The sequence below is a fragment of the Conger conger genome, chromosome 15, assembly GCF_963514075.1.
Source record: "Conger conger chromosome 15, fConCon1.1, whole genome shotgun sequence".
Taxonomy (NCBI): Eukaryota; Metazoa; Chordata; class Actinopteri; order Anguilliformes; family Congridae; genus Conger; species Conger conger.
This window is the reverse complement of record NC_083774.1, coordinates 23,156,568-23,176,640: the sequence shown is the minus strand read 5'-3', so window position 1 is coordinate 23,176,640 and position 20,073 is coordinate 23,156,568. Positions and strand designations below refer to the sequence as shown.

Here is a 20,073-nt window from a genome sequence, read left to right as displayed (position 1 = left end):
GCCTCGTTCCTCCGAGCGCTCGTTGATCATTTTCCGCTCGGTCCCGGTGTACAGGCAGCACGCAGCCAAAGGCCTGAGACTAACCCAAGGACTGGAACAGACCAGGAGCTCCGCTCCGGCCATCTGGCTGCTTCAGACTGACTGTAGCCCTCTGTCACCTAGTGTGGGAGAGAGCCTCCGAGGGCTGCCACGGGCAACGGTGCAGGCAGCACCGAGCCCGTCTGCTCAACCAGGTCTTTGTTCACTGCCACTTATCGATCTGCCACCTCCGCCTCGCTCCAATGACGACCACCCTCCGCCTCGTTGCTGAAGACGAGAGCCACCTCGGGCACTTGGACACAAGCGGGCACGCTTCATCTTTACCAGGATGCGTTAGGGAGGCGTTTTAATCAGCGCCCTTAGCAAAAAAAAAAAAAAAAAAACATTAAAACAAATTATTTTAAAAAGCAACTGCACAGAAATGCTAGCGCGAATGCGCGACTTGGGAGATATCTTCCGTAGTCCGTCCTCAGTCCAATCTTTTTTTCTTTCTTAGTTCAGAGCAGAAAAAAAAAGAAGCTGGCATTCATGTCCTTGCCAGACTGTGGGGTTTAATTAGCATCTCTGATAAGTCAATAAAGGGAGGACAGGCCCGCGGGCAGGTTACAGTCGCTGCTCTTTTCTGGTGACGGGGAATCTGACCCCCAGCAGCACTGGGCCCTCCCCTCCCTCCTCGCTGACAGTAGCCCGCATTGTTGCGGAGGGAAAAGGGTTACGCCAATGTATTCATATGATAAGTCCCCTGAAAGGAAGGCCTGTGAAAGGAGCCGCTTTCTCTCCCTCTCCCTCCGCACGAGTTGTTTTTGACCGAGTGCAGGGGAAGCGAGCACAGTCATGTCTGATCGCGCTCAATGGTGCCTTTGTGCAAACTGTCATAAAACAGCACTTTCTTTGTCTTATTTTTTGTGCGTCTTTGTCTCTTTGTGAATTTTGAAGAACATATAAACAGGCCAGTGAGGATTCGGTGCTGGTAGCACGTTTGAGTTTTCAGTTTGAGAACGCCATGGTACGCAGGTTTCTTCAAGGCTATTTTTGGAGGGAAACATTTTAATGTCATTGTTTTCACCTCTGTTTTGTCTGATGCACTCCCTCTCGTCTTGGTTGTAATTGGTTGTGTCACAATCTGTTCAACAAATTGGGGGAAGAAAACTAGCTTTAGCATTAGATTCATTCTTTATATCTGATTTATTTAATTAGTCTTTGTGTCAAGATTATCGAATATTGAAATACTATTAACTGTGATGGGAACCGACCATACAAAAAAATAAAAATCATTAATCGATGTGCACTTTCCTTATCTGCACATTTAAAATGGACTCCAACAAATGAGTGGTTGTTTTCATGGAACAAAACTCCCAAGTAGACTATGTATGGTGTTTTTTATTTTAGCCTAGAATGGTATATTTTCCCATTATCGGTTTCGCTCCAGTTAAGGGGTGTGACTTAATACAACTTATGGAGATGTTTCTAGAAACTGTAGATGGGGTTTTATTGCCATAGATGTTGCCGATCAGCATTGAGTGTCGAGGTTTTCTGCTGTGCGGCGTTCACCAAAGACCCCCCCGAGCGAGCTCGGCTGGGTGGAGGGAATGGCTTTGGTGATGTCAGAGGTCTTTCACCTCTCCCACCCGGCTCCAGGTCGTCCGTTAGGTCTCGGAGGAAATGGATTCCACTTGTGTTTGGATAAAAAGCTGTTGGATGTCCAGGAACTCTCTCCACAGGACGACCCAGACTGACCCGAAACCATTTGAGTCTCCAAAGTTTTAGATGCTGGACAGCTCGCGGAATCTCTCGCCAGATATTCAAGTTTATTTATGTTTTGTTCGTAATTTGATAGGCACTAGCATTTTAGCAGACGTGTCTATCTTGTGCCTCTTGGGAGTTTATCCAGGGCTCTGTTGCACCTGTGAACAAAAATGCCCAGGAGTATAAAACCGATTCATACAAAGGCTTGAGTGAAGGCTTGTGTTGTTTCATCTTAACACGGTTGGGTTTTCTTACATGTTTCAATGCATGAGGCCGAGAGGCTTCATGAACCTTGAGGCGTTGTTTCTCTTTGCTTTGCCTGTGGAAATGTAGTACTTATTGAATTGTAAAACGTATACGTGTAGATGTTTTTGCATTTGGCTGTGAGTTATGGCGGCATTATGGCAGGTTATGGGTTATGTAGTAATGGAACCCTTATGGGAAAATCTGTCATTCATTTTCTCCTCCGAAGCCAGCGTGGTCCCACATGACATCACCTAAATTTGAGTTGCACAGCCATCTCTTGTCCTGTGGCGCAAATGAGAAGACTGGACAGTAAATCTCTGGTTTATCTTGGCCGCTCCAGCTGTGTAAAGTGAAACTGATCGGACCGCACTCTCCGTCTGTATCCTCTGTCTGAGCCTCCCCCCCTCCCACTTGGCAGTTTCAGTGAAAAATGGGAATAGGTTTTTTTTTTGTTTTTTTTTTCCTGTGTACTCCCTGCAAAATCCTTGTTTTGTCTACAGATGTGGCTGTTATTCCTAAACTGATTTAATCTGTCTGGTGAACTAGCCCATCTCCTGCTTTTGATTCTAGGGCTTGCGGGGAATTATGGGCTTGGGTGTCGTGTTTGTAGAACGTAATATTGTCGGGTAAAATCTTTCCACATTTAAATGTTTTCTTCTCTCTCTTTCTCCAGGGCAAAATGTGGGTAACTGGGACGGGGATACCAAGACCCTGAGGCTACTTGAACCCTTCTCCCACTGCCCCCAGTAGTCTGAGAAGGAGTCAGACCTTACTGTGGCACGCCTGGGCCGCTGGCACTAAGATGTCCCTAAGTAGTGGCACTGCAGGCGGGAAAGGTGTGGACTCGAATGCGGTGGACACTTACGACAGCGGCGATGAGTGGGACATTGGTGTTGGCAATCTGATCATTGACCTCGACGCTGACCTAGAGAAGGACAAACTCGAGATGTCTGGCACCAAGGACGGCGGGGGCATGGCGGCCCCCCCCAGCGCTGTGGCGGCTCTGCCCGACAATATCAAATTCGTCAGTCCCGTACCCGCCCCTCAGGGCAAAGAAAGCAAATCCAAATCCAAGCGGAGTAAGAACTCTAAGGACAGTGGCAAGGCCTCGGCCGGAGACGCGGCCAAGAAGGAGGCGCAGGCGCGTGCCCAGGGGGAGGGCACCGGGGCGGCGGGGGCCGGCACGGGCGCGACCGGCAACTCCGGCTCCGGCAAGGGCACGGAGAAGAGCGGCAAGGCCTCTCGCAACGTGCCCAGCAGCAAAAAGGACAAAGAGGGGGGTTCAGGGAAGAGCAAGAAGGAGAAGAACGAGGTGGTGGCCACGGCGGCCGTGACCGCCGAGAAGGACAGCGGGGCGCAGGCTCTGCCCCTGGGCTCCGCCCGCAGCACCCCTTTCGAGGGGACGCAAAGTACGGACCTGGCAGCCTCCGAGCAACTTGGGAATATTGCCCTCGAGCCTGCCGGCGTAGTCCAGCCGCTGGCCATTAAGAGCGAACCGGAGGAGCTGGACAACAGCGAGTGCCGGGCCCTGAAGAAAGTCAAGAGTGAAAAGGTAAGTGTGCTCTTCGCTAATGGGAACATGCCACCACGGTGTTTTCCGTCTTCGTTTGGTTGTTTGCCGTGTGGCCGTACGCTTGAGGGATATCCGGCTGAAGGGTGTGCCTTGTCGAGGGTTCATGAATCGACTGGAAACCGCCATTTCAGTTTCCTAGCTCGCTGAGGACCCATTAAGCTTTAATGCAGCGCCATAGATTTATACTGCGCACACAAGTCTGCGATTTGCTATGTTAGCGTCTGACGTGGAACAGAAGGTTGCTTTAGAGGCTTGTGAGCTGTTGTTGGATTCATTGTCTCATTTATCACTTCACTTTTATGAATTCCCACCCCGTCTCCCTGTCGGTCTCCTTTAAAAGGCAAAGCCCTTTTTAGGTTTTCCGTAGAGTTCCGTTGGGACGTAACGTGCCCTTTCGCCCCACCCTCGTACACGCTCAGTGAGTGTGGATCTCGCCCTTGCCCCTTCCGGCGCGGCCCCCTGTGTTGCGATAGGATCTCTGGGCTCTGAGAACCTCCGCTAGATCCATTAGGGTTAACGCTAATGACCGCGACCTCGTGACCCTCTCCTCGCCGTGCCGCTCCTCAGCCCGGGAATAGGCAGGCTTGTTTATCGCGCAGGACCCAATGTAATCCTTTGCCATTTGCGGTGCAGTCTCCCTCCCCGGTAGATCTAGAAGCAATCAGACTAATTGCGGCCCAGGTGCCTGCCGCCGTCCCTCTGCATTCTGCGAGCTGCCGGAGCCGCCAAGGCCATTTAAAAATAACCCAGAAAAGCTTGTGTTCCAAATGGGCTTCTCAAATGTGCATTCAGACATGTTTTGGCAAGAAGAGAGCAGTCCCTCGTTGACATTGGGGAGGGTAGAATTCTTCGCCGGTGTCAGATAACCAAAGATGTGACAGAATTTGAGTGCTGCTGTGTCTGATTGGGTTTCTCATTCGAGCGGGGGCGGTGGGGGGCGGGGGAGGGGGGAGCACGTATAAAATGGCCGCCTAGCAAGAGAGGCTTGGTGTGCTTCTGTCTGTGAGGAAAAGGCCTTGTCCCAGCCGGAATTAAGTTTTCCGGAACGTTCTTTGTTTTGGACTTTCTTTCACTTTCATGTTCTACCTGTGTGAAATGACACTGCATACCTTTGAAACCCCTTGAGGTGCTGATCGTGCCAAGTTCTCACTCTTCGACATTCTGCACTCCATTTAATCATTTACACTGTTACTCAGCAGACACAAGGGTGCCTTGCTTTGTGTAGAATCGTGAATTATGATAAACACAATCTCAAACACGATCTAAAGTGCAATATTGCATTTGGATGTAGTCCAAACACTTTTTTTTTTTCCTCCCATATGTTAAATTGGAAACATGAGAACCAAGAATCTACTTCAGTTTAAAAACAAGTAGGGGAGCTGTTGCTGTTTGAAATGAGAACCTAGAGCAGTAAAACAATGAAGTGAGTCAAAGAAATGATGTAGGCTAAGAAATGAGTGACTAATAGAATTTTACGACTAAAATAAAAATAGATGGGGTGCGCAAGGTAAAGTATTTTCTGGAGTTGTGTCTGCAGGCGATAATGAAGCAGGACAGAACTTGGGCCTCCATTAACCTCTTATCGCTCAGCGCCTCACCCCTGTGCCTGGTTACGCCTTCGCTTTGCAGCGCAGAATAAACGTTCCAAATCCAAGCAATTAAATCCCTCGCAAACACGACAGAAGGCAGAGGGCAGTTATTAAATCGTCCGGCACCTGGCGATAACCCCGCCGTTTCACGCTGGCCGCGTGCTTATGCTTATCGGGAGAACGGAGGATTGTTTCTGAGACGGGCACCGGTGCTTCGTGTCAGGCTCGGGCGAGGCTGCGACTGCAGATGAGATCGGCTCTGCGAGGAGGGCTAGCTCTGCATCCCCGCTCACAGCCAGTTATCAGACCGGTCTGTTCGGGGCCGCTGACACGCTTCCTTTCATTTCAGGCCAACGTCTGCCACCGCATTTCAAGTGCTGCCCTCGCAGTGGGCTGCAGGTTGGAGCTCGAGATGAAACTATGCCCCGTTTTCTGTGGATAAAATCCTTCAGTGAAAACCCAGCTGTAAAAAATGCATTACATGTTGGAAGGGGATGTGCATGTATGGAGATGTACATTACCAGTGAAGTGTAAAATTAGTCTGGTCAATAGACCACTAGACCCCACTGATTAAGGAATTTGTTAAGATGGTTATATTAGCATAATTTTGGTGTCATCATAATTTTGATATACAGTGTAGTAACTCTGTAGCATAATTGTGTCATTAACACCCACACACACACACACACACACACACACACACACACACACACACAGTGGTATTAAAGCATGGGAGAAGCATGTGAGCAGTGGCTAAACTGTTTGCCCAGTGCGTATTCTGTCCTCACACAGAGCCGCTTTATTACCGCGTCTTTTGTGTCTTCCAGGACAGTCTTTTCATGCTCTCCCCGCACAATGGAGGGAGCAGAGCGGGGAGATGGAGGGGAGGCTTTTTCTGTGTCATCTTGTTCCGTTCTTAATCCCAGAGGCCCAGCAGCGGGTGGGGGGAGGGGGCGCCCCTCCCGCCCGGCTCCGAAAGTGGAGTGGGGGGAAGGGGGGGGAGGGGGATTGACTGACTGTTCTGTCGGCGTGACGATGGTTTAGGCTCTTTCTCCCCGAGGATCAGCCCATGGAATGCAGGTTTTTTTCCTTTCTGTAGTTCACTCAGGAGCCTGCGGGGGAAAAAAGAAAAAGTCAGCAGCACTCCTGCAGGCCCTTGCGCTAGTGTCCAGAAACCGCTCGGTCTGGCCAGGGCTACAAGTGCACCGCGGAGCTGAGGGAGCTGAATAAGAGACCTTTTTAACGTTTTGCCTATACCCTCCATTTTGAAGCTGGTTTGTGTTACAGCCAGATTAAAGCCATTGTTCTGCGTTCCTCACACCCCTCTCATATTCATAGGACCCTGGAGAGGGCGGTAATTAATTATGCATCCGGACCTGGGAGCGCGTAAATGTGCCTGTGAAAAGAGAGAGAGCGAGAGAGCGGGGGATGGGGCGGAGGTGTGGAAGCACACCGGTGCCTATTTGCTTACTTTCCCCCAAACACCTGAAACAAAAGCCCAGTGTCCCCCCCCCCCCCCCCCCCAGCCCAGCCCTGGAGCAGGTGCAGTCAGCCATAAAGACACTCTCTGACTGCCAAATATTTTAGATTCACCCTATTGATTCTTTTTTATTTATTTATTATTGCTTATTCTGCCCAGGAGGACTGCGGAGCCCGGTCTTGGATAATAACCTCCGGGCGACTGCTGAGTCTTCTCTTCCCCCTCTGCCAGCGGGCACTTTTCAGACAGCCCTGAGTCAGCTGACTGCGGCGAGCAGGACCCCGCGCTGTCCCGGCCACGTTCCTCACCGCTGACCTTCCGGTCTGCCGGCCATCGATACGGCAGTGCTGGCAGTTTGTAACGCAGCCGAGACGCATTAGTCATAACTGACGCCGGAAAGTTTTTATGAACTTTGTTTGTTTGTGGAGGAAGTGAGTACGTTTTGTTGACCGAAGGAAAACGATGTCTTTTTAATGATGGGCTGATTCACTATGGCCATAAATTTATACATTTTAGTTCTGCTCACTGTCCAGACAGTACGTTTCTTCTAGTCGACCTCAGACGGCTAGCTGGGGCTTTTTTTTTTTGTATGTAGTTTTATTTAATGTTTTTTCCCCCCGTTACAGCGTAGACTTGTGGGAAATCTAAGCCCTGCTCATTGCCGTAGATGCAGATGAGTGCAGAGTGAGTAACTCTTGAAGTGAATGGAGCACTTTAGAAAAAAAGTTTTTTTACGACCTAGAACACGCTGATGTGGTTCGCAGATGGTTGAGGCGTAACCCCCAGCGCTTTTTAAAAAATAGCTTCAGTTCTGTCACTGAAGCAGGCTTTCAGAGCAATGTTTTATTTATTTTTAGACTGGCTGGCATTTTTTCTTTGTTAGCTCACCAAGAAACTGCAGCACTGAGGAGGGAGGCCCTGAGGGTGCAGACCTCCAGGCAGTGCCCGACAAGCAGAATATTCCGGATGCATGACATACTGAAACCGGCAGTTTTTACATAACCCGACTCCCGAATGTCCCAGTGTTCAGTAAACACCCCCCACCCGGCCACCTAAATTCCTCCTGACTGTGGCTGGTCTAGTCCTGTTGTCCTGTGAGTAGTCTGATCGGGTATTGGTAAGTTCAGTTGACCTCATGGGAAAGTGCGGGGGTTGAGAGGTCAGGCCCTGGCTGGCTGCGGCAGAGCTGTGACGGGGTCCAGAGCGGGCCGGGACGTTCAGACACACCTCAGGAAGATCGAAGCGCTCCATCGCCAGGAGCCTCCTCAGATGTGACCGCGTACAAAAACCCACATTCAGCGGTAGCCATGCTGGTACTTTTCACTTTATTTTTTAGTTCTTTTTAAAGAGTAAATTCCTCATATTCTTTGTCCCCAATTCAGCAATGAAACATTCACTTGCAGTGTTTGACGTAGTGTCCGTTCATGTGCAGAATTGTTCCAACACAACTCACAACTTGGTGCAAAAGTGGTGATGAATAAGTGGCTCCATGCTGTCATTCTGCTCTGCTCTCATATCCATCTCTTTCTCTAACGCACACACACACACACACACACACACACACACTCACACACACTCTCTCTCTCACACACACACACACACACACACACACACACACTCTCTCACTCACTCACACTCTCACTCACTCTCACACACACACACACACACACACACACAAACACACACACTCTCTCACACACACACTCTCTCACACACACACTCTCTCACACACACACTCTCTCTCTCACACACACACACACACACACACACACACACTCCACCCTCATTACCAGCCTGCATGACCCGGGAGCTGGTCGAGTTCCTCGGCCTCACAGGCCGCTGTGTGTAATGAGTAGCCGGAGGAGAAGGCCAGGCGTCTGGGCTCTTATGGACCGTCGCTGTGGAGATGTGGCTTTAGGGAAATGGAGGTCCTCCTCGGCTGCATTTTAAAGCAGGGCCACGGGCGGAGGGGAGCTGCTGACACGGGGCTCCATGAGAGGGGCCCCCTCCCCCCTCCCCCCTCCCCCGTGCTGCCGGTGGCCTCTGACTGGGGCTATTGTGTTACAGCGCATTCCTCACACTAGCACCAGGATTTTTAAGGACGGCTGGGGTGCGGGGGCAGGGAGAGAGTGTGGGCGGGCGAAACAAAACATGAAATCTCTTCTTTCTGACTGCCCAAGTACAAGAGGCTACGAAGGTGCAAGCGGATGCTATCAGGTGACTGGAGGAACAGGCTTGTTCCAGTCAGCGGTGGAGGGGGGGGGAGATTCTGCTGTTGGTTTCGGGTTACTGGGCAGGCAGAAAGGAGCAGGAAAAACTCCTCTGTCACCGCTGCAGCGCTCTCCTTCCCTGCAAACCCCTCGCACGTCCGCACTGGAATGCCATCTTTCTGGATCCTGCCGGCCGTCCTGCATGCCATGAAGCCGCCATGTCGGGGATGTGCGCTCAGAGAAGCTCCGCCGTGCTCTGGGCGAGGCCGGGGAGCGGCTGCCTCCGCAGCCCACTGGTAAAAACCCTTTTAATCCGATACACTAATTAAAAACCTGAACGTGCGGATAGTAGGGCAGAGCTGAGGAGGGTCCTGATGAGTGTGGCTGCTTTAGAAGCTCAGAGTGCTGCGGTAGCTAAATCACTAACAACGTCCGTGTCAGATTATTGGTTTAGCGCGCAAGACGAAAATCTCCGCCGGGTGAAAATCTTCGAAAGGAATCGGCTTTGCTTCCTGTAATCTTAGATGTCCTCTTGTCAGGACACCTTGAGATGAAAACGGGCGGCGTCTTCCACTGTTTTTCCAGAAGGTTCTCCTCCCCACGCCGACGGCCTCCGGACGTTGGAATAAAAACACGGAGGCCCTCCGACCTCGCGCAGGCCGGTCGTTGCGAATTGTGATGTCGGCAGCAGATTCGGGCCGGAGGTGGAATAGTGCTTGCCTCTTCAGTTCCGGCCTGGTTGGAGTGTGAAAGTGCTGCTGGGCTCGGTTAATGCTCAGGGCAGCGTGGCAGCTTTCTCCCCCATCAGCACTGGGACGGCTGACCGCAGCATGCGGCTCACAGACACAGCCCACCATACGTCTCCTGCACGCCGTGACGTCTTACTGTCGGGAAGTGCAGAAAGAGCGACAGTTTCTTAGTCAGACAGGGAAAGCTTAGCTATGCACAAATTTGGGCTGGGAATTTTCCATAGCTTATACCTGAGCTGGTTTGAATGTATTTTTCTTTTTCTTTTTCTTTTTCTTTTTCTTTTTCTTTTTCTTTTTCTTTTTCTTTTTCTTTTTTCTTTTTTCTTTTTTAGGTGAAATGCATGGTATATACATGGTAGCTGGCCTGACTTAATCTCAGTTCAGTTCTAACCAGAGCTGGTTAAATGTATGCACTTTCGTTTGTGTGAGCAATGCAGGGGTGGTAGATCATTAGAAGCATTGGTGGAAAGTTTTAGCGCTGTCAGGCTAAATTCCAGCTTGGGGTTTTCAGTGCTGTCTGCTCACATTAGACCTATGTGTTCACCAGCAGAACCCTGGTCTAATCAACAGCGTAGAGTTTACACTGAGCATGATTCTCCAAAAATGCACTAAATACAAAGCATGCACTGTCATCTAGAGCGAGGACCAACAGCTACAGTATGCTCTATAAATATGTTAACGGCGTAAATTTCAGGAATATTTGCCTTTGCGTTTGGCTTGTCTTTTCCTTTTAGTAGTTCCATAAATCAAAATAAGGCTGTATTTAAGTTGTGCTGGGATCCCTGAAGGCCATATAGCTACAAGTCCAAAAGCCAAAAATGCTGGTTTTATAAAGAGACCTAGGAATGTTCTGACTGTGGCTGGTAACCGTGGGGGATGGGGTGGGGCGGGAAAGCGAAATGTCTTTGCCGAGCTCTTTACCAGCAAGCGCTTCCTGTCTGTGTTTGAAGTTAATTTGGCCGTGCAGGACGGCAAACCGCTGCCAAGATGGACCTTTTAGTTCCTGGCAGGGGTCAGGGGGAGGGCGGACTGGAGGCCGGGGCTGGCAGATTGTGTGCTCTCCGCCACAGCAGCTGTGCTTGCTGGCTGGGGCCTTTAAGATCCTTATCTTCCTTTTACCTTGTTTATTTTCACTCGGACCCCCGCGTTTGCTCTCTCTCGCCCTTTGTTTGGGATGTAATGTTCCTTTGTGTAAGACCTGGGTTTTTGTTTTGGGGCTAACCCCACCCCTAGCTCTTGTTTTTTTTTCTCTCTTCTGCATTGTCAAAGCTTTTCCAACTAAAGAACATTTCCTCCCTAATCCTTATCTGAGAGATGCACCCTGCTGTCAGACCTGGTTCCTTATTTCTGTAACTTCATCACAGTAAAAAAAATTATAATAATATTTTTTTTTCCCTTGTACAAGCATTCTGAAATTTTTTCATGGGGGTAACTGAGCTGCGTAAGATTCAGGCCTTCAAAATGTAATCCATTATGATGTATTTTCAGGAGTTTCAAGTCTTTAAATATAGCTCTTCTGGGGAAGAAAAACAAGTGTAAAATATGACATTATTGGTATTGGTCAATTGGAGGATGATTCAGGCTAAGTTTACATTTGACAGAGTACTTTCATCTTCTTGCCCAGATTCGCAATCCTGACTAAATTTAACTAACTGATTTGTTTCAGCAGAAATGTCAAATGGTAGCTGCACACACAATCCCTGCCACTTGCCCTAAAGCCATCTTCAGAATCCAACACTGAAGGTAAATGGAAGATCATCTCCTTTGCCGAGGTCCTATTTTTTGCGCCTTGTGGCTGCCTACGGTATTTGCCAGCATTTAATTCGCTAAAAGCGCATCTGGATTTGAACACGGTCAGTTTGCTGCCTCTGTATGTGTTGTTTCTGGTGGCGGTGTTGGCGGTATAGATCAGGGCAGCATTAGCCGCTGTGGGCTCAGTCTGCTGTGATTCCTGCAGCGCCCTCGCCACTGCCTGTTTGAAGCGTTCGCCCTCGGGGAGCCGTTTCTACTCCAGTAAAAACACTCCACACTAATTGTTTTCCACATGTCTGCCATTAGCCTCTGTCTCCACAGTGCAGAAAATGGCTTTGAGGTTACAAGCTCAGCAAAGGCACAGAACTGTAAAGAATTTGAAGGCAAATATGGAGGACAGCGGAAGGGTGAGGGGGCAGGGAACACTCGGCTCAGTTTCACAGGCCGCGGCGACCACTTCTCCCTGCTTGTGGCTGAAGCTCCAGTTTGGATTTTATTGTGTTAAAAACAGGGGGCAGCTTTCACACGCAACTTCCAGATTAGACGATTTCAGAAGCCAGTTTCCACATTCATTTTATAGGTGAATTATGTGTGGAAAGTGTTGGGAAAATGGTTGTTTTTCTTGGTTTAGAATGAATGAGCAAGCCAAAAGTTTCATTAGCATCGCTCCCGGGCGAATATCTCTGTGTTTCTCTTGAGATGGAGACAGGAACAGATTGTTATCGGAGTTCTAGTGTTGCTGTCCCATTATTATGACCGAGTGCCTTTTGACTTCATTGGTGTCCACAGAAAATAGGATGCATTGAAACTTCCGAGGGCTTTGATGCCATGGTAGAAACGTTCGTTTTATGAACTCCGTTCGCCTGGGACCTTTATTTGTACCCATATCTGGTAAGCCGGGGCCTTTTGTGAATAATGTGCTTTGATATGGTAAAAGAGAGTTATTCAAAGGGCTTGATTTTTATCAGAGCAGGAAATTAATGCAGCTAATTAATGGGTGATTTGGAAACCACTTTTGGAACACATCTCGCAATCTGGAATTAAGATATCACTTCAGCGGTCGTTTTCATATAAGAAGAGGGACCCACAAGCCCTTTGATGCCAGTAGAAACATCTAGATTGTTTGTCTGGAACGTCTGGTCTGTTGGGTTTACAGACTGAAGAGCAGATCTTAACGATGGAAATGCATTAGGTCACTTGTAGCTCTGCCCAACTGCACTTACTCCACGAAACGGGTCTTAGACTTGATTTATATTCCGTTCTGCGGTTTCAATGTTTTTGCCGCTTTGGTTTATTAGTAATTTAGGATGTACACGCCAGCAAAAACAAGCTCACTTAGCACCACGTATCTCGGCTGCCAAAGGCTCTTCAGCAGAATGCTTCAGCAAAGGTCTTCAGTCCTTGCTTTCTTTCCAATTTTCTTTTTTTCCTTTCTGCTTTGGGAGCGCTTTTCACAAGCAGTTTTTGTCGGTGATGTGAGCTGACACGATCAAGTGGAAAGAGTGCGCTCTGCAAAAGCGGTCCTGAGAGAGATACAAAATCAGAGTGTGTGTTCTGTTCTGTCCTGTTCAGAAACGTGTCTGTTTATTGCTGTTCAGCAGCGTTTCAAATGACAGGGGTCCTTCCCCTCTGAAACGACTGTGTTTTCCAACAAACACTCAGCACTGTTTTAAGTGTGAGGGATTTCCTCTCCCAGAATGTGGGGCGTGGGGAACAAAAGCAGTGAGAAATAGAAAACAAATCTCTGGATGCAGACTCATGCTATCTGTGGTTTTTTCAATGCCTTGTTCTTACAATTCTTACTGCAGTGTGAAGATTATATTCATGTTATCCTTGTGGATGAAAATGTTCTGTTGCTTGTGACTTAAGCAGAATTTGTGTTGCCTTGATTGGCTTTGTATTATGTGATTGGTCTTCTTGGAGAAAAAAATACAAACAAGCTTAACAGCTTTTTGCTTGTGCTAGCATATGCAGAATTGCAGCATTCCTGTTTCAGTTGTGAATTGGGAAAAACATTTTCTCTAGAAACACAGCATTTACCAACAAATAAAAAAATGTATATTAAATTGTGAATTAAGCAGTTGATCTATGTAGTGACAAGGGATGATGACAAAGGATGATTTTTTTTCATCCAATAAATACTACAAGATGCAACCAGTATACCAAGATAGTGTGTGTTTGTGTGTGCGGCACTATTTACCCACTCAGAGTAGGCTAGGTAGACCTCTATGTATGCTTGTTAATGCAAATATTGAATCATGTTGCAGCAACAGCAATGCCTATAAGCATGCAGACATGGTCAAGAGGTTCAGTTGTTCAGACCATCAGAGAGGGGAAGGAATGTGGTCTGAGTGTCTCTGGAATGATCGTTCTTACCAGACAGGGTGGTTTGAGTATCTCATACTGCTGATTTTCACACACAATGGTCTCTAGAGGATGGTAAAAAAAAACACAAGCATTCAGTGAGTGGAAGTTTCGTGGCTAAAATGTCTCGTTAATGACAGAGATGAGAGGGGAATGGCCAGACTGGCTCAAGCTGGCAGGAAATAAGTCAAATAACCACACATTACAACAGTGGCATGCAGAACAGCATCTCTGAACACACAACCCATCCAGCATTCTCTATCTCTTGCAGCACACATTTCATTTTTCTAGATTAAAGGAAGTTGCATATGCAAGTGTAGCTTAGATAAGACGAGACAAGATCTCACATATTTCACAGGTCACTCGCGTTCTCCTGTGAGCATCGCGCATTTGTTTTTTTTAACTGTCACCCTCTCTCTTTTTAATTGTTTTGATTTCGAAATGCTGTCTAGTACATGGGATTTTTAACTTCATTTAGCACTAATACCTAATTATCATTGTCCTCCCTCTCCTTTAATGTAGTGCACACTGGAGACAGAGCTGTAGGCTTCAGGCGAAATGTTTCGCAATCTTAGGCCATGATTTTTAAGATGTAGCCTAGCTTGATCAATTTCTTGTCTGTGTCTTAGCATAGCTCACTAAAACCTCAAACAATGTCTGTAGCTGGTCAGAGCCTGATAATTACTGTAAAGACCAATGCTTACTTTCCTATCCCAGCTGTAACCCGTCTCAGTGGCCTGTGTGAGATGACCTGTCTCAGTGGTCTGTGTGAGGTGACCTGTCTCAGTGCTCTGTGTGAGGTGAGCTGTCTCAGTGCTCTGTGTGAGGTGACCTGTCTCAGTGCTCTGTGTGAGGTGACCTGTCTCAGTGCTCTGTGTGAGGTGACCTGTCTCAGTGCTCTGTGTGAGGTGACCTGTCTCAGTGCTCTGTGTGAGGTGAGCTGTCTCAGTGCTCTGTGGAAAGCTAGTGCTCTGTGGAAAGCTAGTGAAATGCTCTGCAACATGTACCTGAGTTCAAACAAGTACAAACCAGCTTGTTATTGTGTCGAGAATGTCACATCAGCCGAAGACCTCGCCCTGCCGCGATGATACCCCACATTAGGGACACAAGTTTAGTAGCATCCTCTATGTATGGCTATTATTCAAAATGGCCGCCATCTCCATGCATGTGCTTTTCTTTTTTCATGACATTTCAAGAGACTTGCCACCCGGCAAAATTTCTCCCAAAACAAATGTGGAAATCCTATATCAGCCCATATATTGGTCGGACCTTCGTAGAGAGAGACCCTTAGTGGAGAGTCCCGCCCCGGATCTTTAAAACAGGTCCTCCCCCACCTACGCCCAGCTCCACCAGCTCCAGAGACGCTCACTGCAGAGGGTAAAGCGGCAGGCAGGGCCGAGGCTTTGAGTGACACCCGCTTCTGGGTTTACAGTCCTTTTGGACAACGATCCAGGAAATCCTCGTCAAGAGCTCTGGGAGTGCCTTGTGTGGAATTATTTAATATAGGACTCCCGTCCACTCTGGTCATAAACTGCACTTCCACATCTGGCAGTCTGCGTGACCCGGAGAGCTGTGCTCTGATTGGTGCTGCTGCCTCCCCCCTCCCCAACCACAGCAGGCTAAAGTAAGCAGTCAAAGAGCTGCTTTTGTACACAGCTCTGTGGGGTTTACAAGTGAATAAACGAACACTGTGTTAGCTGTGACACTGTTTGGAAATGTTCGCATGCTTTCCCGAAGAGGACAGCCCATTTCCCTCCTTTACTAAACGGGAGCAAAGAAAAAAAAGATGGTCACCCCTTTTTAAAAAATATATATATATTTTTTTTTTTTCCCGCCATGGAGTTCTGTGTACTTGCCCAGCACTGAAGGAAGACCCATCAGGCTTGGGGGTGGGGGATGTTGGGGGATGTTGGGGGATGTTGACAGATGTTGAAAAGGCTGCATTCACCTTTTTGCTGTCTATGATCTTTGTGTAACAGGGCCTCAGGACGGCTTTTCATCATCTGTGCCAATTTTATTTCTCAGAAAATATGCCAGTTTTGCACCGGCCCTCTTCATGCATCGCTTCATGGTTTTATTTCCTACCTTTGGGGTTCACTGCCACCAGGAAGCTACTAATGTCAAACCAAGCACAGAATTAGCACGGACTGTTAGCACTCGTAGAAGATAATAAAGGAATGTTTATAGCAGCACATCATTACACCGGCTTGAAGTCGTATCTTGATGTTCTGGCATTGAAGGCTTCCAGTAAGATCAAGGGGTCTTCAGAGAAAATTCATAACTCTGTCAAGCTTTGTTTGGCAGAATGCTTTGAAGGCCCAAAAAAAATGTCTGCTTTTTTTTTTTCATTTTTTTTTTTTTTCATCCCGGTTTTCCCCATTCCAAGTGATTTGTTCTTAACATATTTGGAGTGACAAATCTGTAAACAGTTGGGTTGCACAGTTGAATTGAGATTAATTGTGTAGATAAATCAACTGCGGCTTTGATCAGTGACCATGGCAACACAGGCAGTATTCCAAGCGCTCAAGAACATTGAATATGGGCATTTGAAATGTATCCCAGTGAACTTCCATGCATTTTTATATTTGCACATTTCCATTTCCACTGGTGGTGGAATCGCACGCTTGAGTGTACCTCATTCCTGCAGCTGTGGGCTTAGAGGAACAGAGGTGCATTTGCTTTATCTTGAGTCTTGTATCTCTACAATGGCATGAAAGAGCCAATTACAGAGGAAAAAAGACACCCCGCTCTATAAAAGCAGATATTCATTGATATGTATATATAATATAGATAGATAACTGAGTAATGACCTAGAGTTGAACCCCAGCAAAATAGATACTCCTGTTGTTTGAGCCAATCATGTTTTGGTGTCTGACATTTATGCTGGGTATTGATCAGAATATTTACACAGCAGTTGGTAGCATTGCGGGATTCAGAGAGGAAAAGCTTCATTTGAATGAAAAGTCAAAAACAAGGTTCCATGCTCTTGCTAGCTTGGAATCAACATGAGTGAATTTTACTATACAAATCACCTGTATGATTTTTTTTTCTTTTTTCTATGTATAAATAACCTGTCTGAAATGTATTTGGATCAAAACACAGCAACCTATTGTTTACCTTATTTCACCCCGCTACTGCAACCACTGCGTTTTCCCATTCTGTTAGTATTCCACGTCTTATCCTCTGTTAGTATTCCACGTCTTATCCTCAACACTTTCTTTGAGTGTTCTGCCATAGACTCCATACCAACTTCCAGGTAAGATGTTTACGTGACCTAGCCTATGTCAGATTTAGAACACATCCATGTTGTATTTGTATACCCTTTTAACATTGCGGGTCATTTGTTTACAGTAATTAGACTGTTTGTGAGGTATCATGTTATGATGTTCTGGGTACTAATTGGAAAAACGGCTTACAGAAATAGCGCTGATGTAATAAGCATCTGCCTGGAAAATGGCTTGAAGCCGTCTTAGCCCCGTCTCGGTGCGACAAGCTTGCGTGGGCTACATGAAGACAGAACTGTGCATGTGACCTCGCTGTGTGACAGGCTATTGAAAGGCAGTGATAATTAGCCTACACTTCTTTGCACAACACAGAAGTAGTTGTATTTCACAGAATGAATGCCTCCACGTTACGCTCTGCCATGTTTGTCATACTTGTGGTGTCAGCAAAACAAATGAACAGTCAACAGAAATGCTCCTTTCCCAGAAACCCAGGCAGGTTTTTTTTTTTGTTTTTTTTTCTTGAATTTACACAGTATTAGTTGAGAGTGAAATTTTACTCGCTTACAACATACTATTGTATAATAAGCAATAGGGGATATACACTCTGAGCCTTTTTTAAAATTAAAATTTTTTTTTTTTTTTACTTTAGTCTTCTGCTGCCGTAGCCTGTTCACTTAGTGGTTTGTCGAGTTGTGTGTTCTGCATACCGCTGTTGTCGTGTGGGGTTATTTAAGTTACTGTGTGGCACTTCTCATCTCACCTCTCTCATTTACCACGCGTTTCTGCCCACGGAACCACTGCTCACTTGTTTTTTGTTTTTCTCACCATTCTCTGAAAACTGTCCCAGGTCAGCAGTTTCTTTGATACTCCCCGATGATCTTTGGCACCAACAATCACCAGTCAAAGTCACATTTCTTCCCCATTCTGAAATTTGGTCCGGAAAACGGCTGAACCTCTAGACCACGTCTGCATGCTTTCATGCATTTAGTTGCTGCCGCATGTTTATCCGGTTAAATATTTAGCAAGCTGGTGTACAGGTCTGCGCAATAAAGTGATCGCTGACTGTACTCCTGTCATGTCGGAAGATGGAGGCACGGTTGCACCTACGTTTCTTGACGAGTGCGTTCGCAGTGTAAAATGATGTACGGCTCGATAGATGTTTGCAGGCTGTTTTATGACGTTTGTTATTTTGATTAGGGCCTAATTGTTCAGATGGCCGTGTGAAATTGAAGTCAATGCTGGACCGGCCTGCCTGCTGGTCCCTTTCCAGCGTGCTATCTATTGTCACACTGACAACCTGAATAAGCCCTAGATTCCACAAGGGAATAAGGCCATTTGATTTTTAACAGTCTAATGTAACTAAATAGACTCCGGGCAGATTGAGCTGCCACAGCCCTGCGGTGTGTTTTGTTAGACGGTCCGCACACCGCGCTGCCTAGAGCCGGCTGCATAGGGCTGTTATTGTTGGTAAAATTGAACTGATTAATCTGTAGATAAATCGGCTGGAGCTAAGGAAAAGCGGCTGAGTGACAGGCCCAATTGAAAACAACTGCCGCAGACAAGCCTGCTTAATTATCTATTACCAACAGAGGGATTTACATGAGTTATCCACTTCCCAAGAATGGCAGCATGAATGTACACAGCCACAGAAAGCATTTGCACTGATTAATGAATGATAAACAGTTCTTATAAATGGTCGATGTCCCCCACTTCAGTTTCCATAAACCAGATTCCCATTTGAGAGGGTCCCTTAAGTAGCAGAAAGGCCTCTGATGTCATTTTTCAAACCCAGCGCCTGGTAACGTTTCTACAGTCTTAATTATTTGAATTAATACTGTTCCCCCGGAGGTATTGTAACGAAGGCAGAGCATTTCTTTGGGCCTAAGCCTTACAGAGACTAATCCAGGCCAACAGGCTGAAGCGGGATTAGATTTATATTTATCTGGGCCAGGTTTTGATGCACTTCATCCGGAACCTTCCTCCAACATGCTTCTGTGTGTAATTGCCTTCTGGAATGTATTTCGTGAGAGGTCAAACCTGAAGGTGACTGCCGCCTTATTCTGTTATTCTGGCTTATTCTGCTTTATTCTTACTCTGTGAATATTTCAACGCCGTTCCTCATGACTTGTTTTGTTCACTGTAAATAAATAAATAATACTGCAGGTTTTATGTTTCGCTATTAAAAGCTTCCGCTGTTATTAGTCGGTGGAAATTGTTGTAATGTTTGTGTGTGCGCAGCTGAAAATCCTTTGAAAGCGGGTTTTAAACGCCTCCTTATTTTAAGGCTTCGGAGTAATTTCTGCGAGGAAAGGTTTCCGCGGCGCGGCTGGCAGCACAGCCGGGGGAGAGGAAACAAAAAGCCAGAGCGGGGCCTGAGAGACGTGCCCGTGAGGCGGCGGGGGGAGGGGCGGAGCTCGGGGACTCCAAACATCTCGGGTCAGGCCTGCAGAAGCCATCGCGGATCCGGCAAACAAAGCCCTTTCATGGCCGCCTCTCCCCTCCCTCCCTCCCGCTCCCCTGTACGAGGCGCGCGTGTGTCTGGATCCCTGCGCCGCTCGGTGTGTGTGTGGGGGAGGGGAGGAGAGAGAGAGGCTCCCCTCGCTCGCTCTTCTAATTCAGCTCATGAAAGACTTGCGCGGGGAGAGCAGCTGTCTTCCATTGTCAGCCAGCAAATTTCCAACGCGCCTCATTTCGCCTCTCGATGCGTGAGTAGCAAGACAGCCAGGGCTGTGGGGGAGGGGGGGACGGGAGGGGAGGAGGAGGGGGGGGGGCAGTCTATGAGGAAAAGGGAAGAAGGCCCAAGATGTGCTGATTATGGCGCGTTGGAGCCGGGTTTTACCATGGGGGGGGGGGGGGGGGGGCAGCGAGCGGAGGTGGGGTGGTTTCTAATAATACATCGTTATTCTGTTCGTACTGTGGTATGTGTGGAAGGAGGGACTGCTGTGCTGTTGCTAGAGAAAAGGGCACTTCAGGGGTAGAGGGAGGCGGAGAGAGAGAGAGCGAATGAGCGAGAGAGAGCACGAGACCGAGAGAGCTGGCTGAGGTAAAGGACGGGGGAGGGGAGGACTGCGTTATGAATGGGAGAAGCGGTTTAACCCTCT

General features: G+C 47.7%; 1 protein-coding gene across 1 annotated transcript in view; it reads left to right on the top strand.

Moving 5' to 3' along the window:
• znf609a (zinc finger protein 609a) overlaps positions 1–20,073 on the top strand; it is a 109,302-nt gene that overhangs the window by 41,996 nt on the left and 47,233 nt on the right. The window contains exon 2 of the mRNA XM_061222039.1: positions 2,705–3,583. Within this exon, the coding sequence (XP_061078023.1) occupies positions 2,834–3,583 (750 nt within the window). The 5' untranslated portion in view covers positions 2,705–2,833. The remainder of the gene's footprint in view (positions 1–2,704; positions 3,584–20,073) is intronic.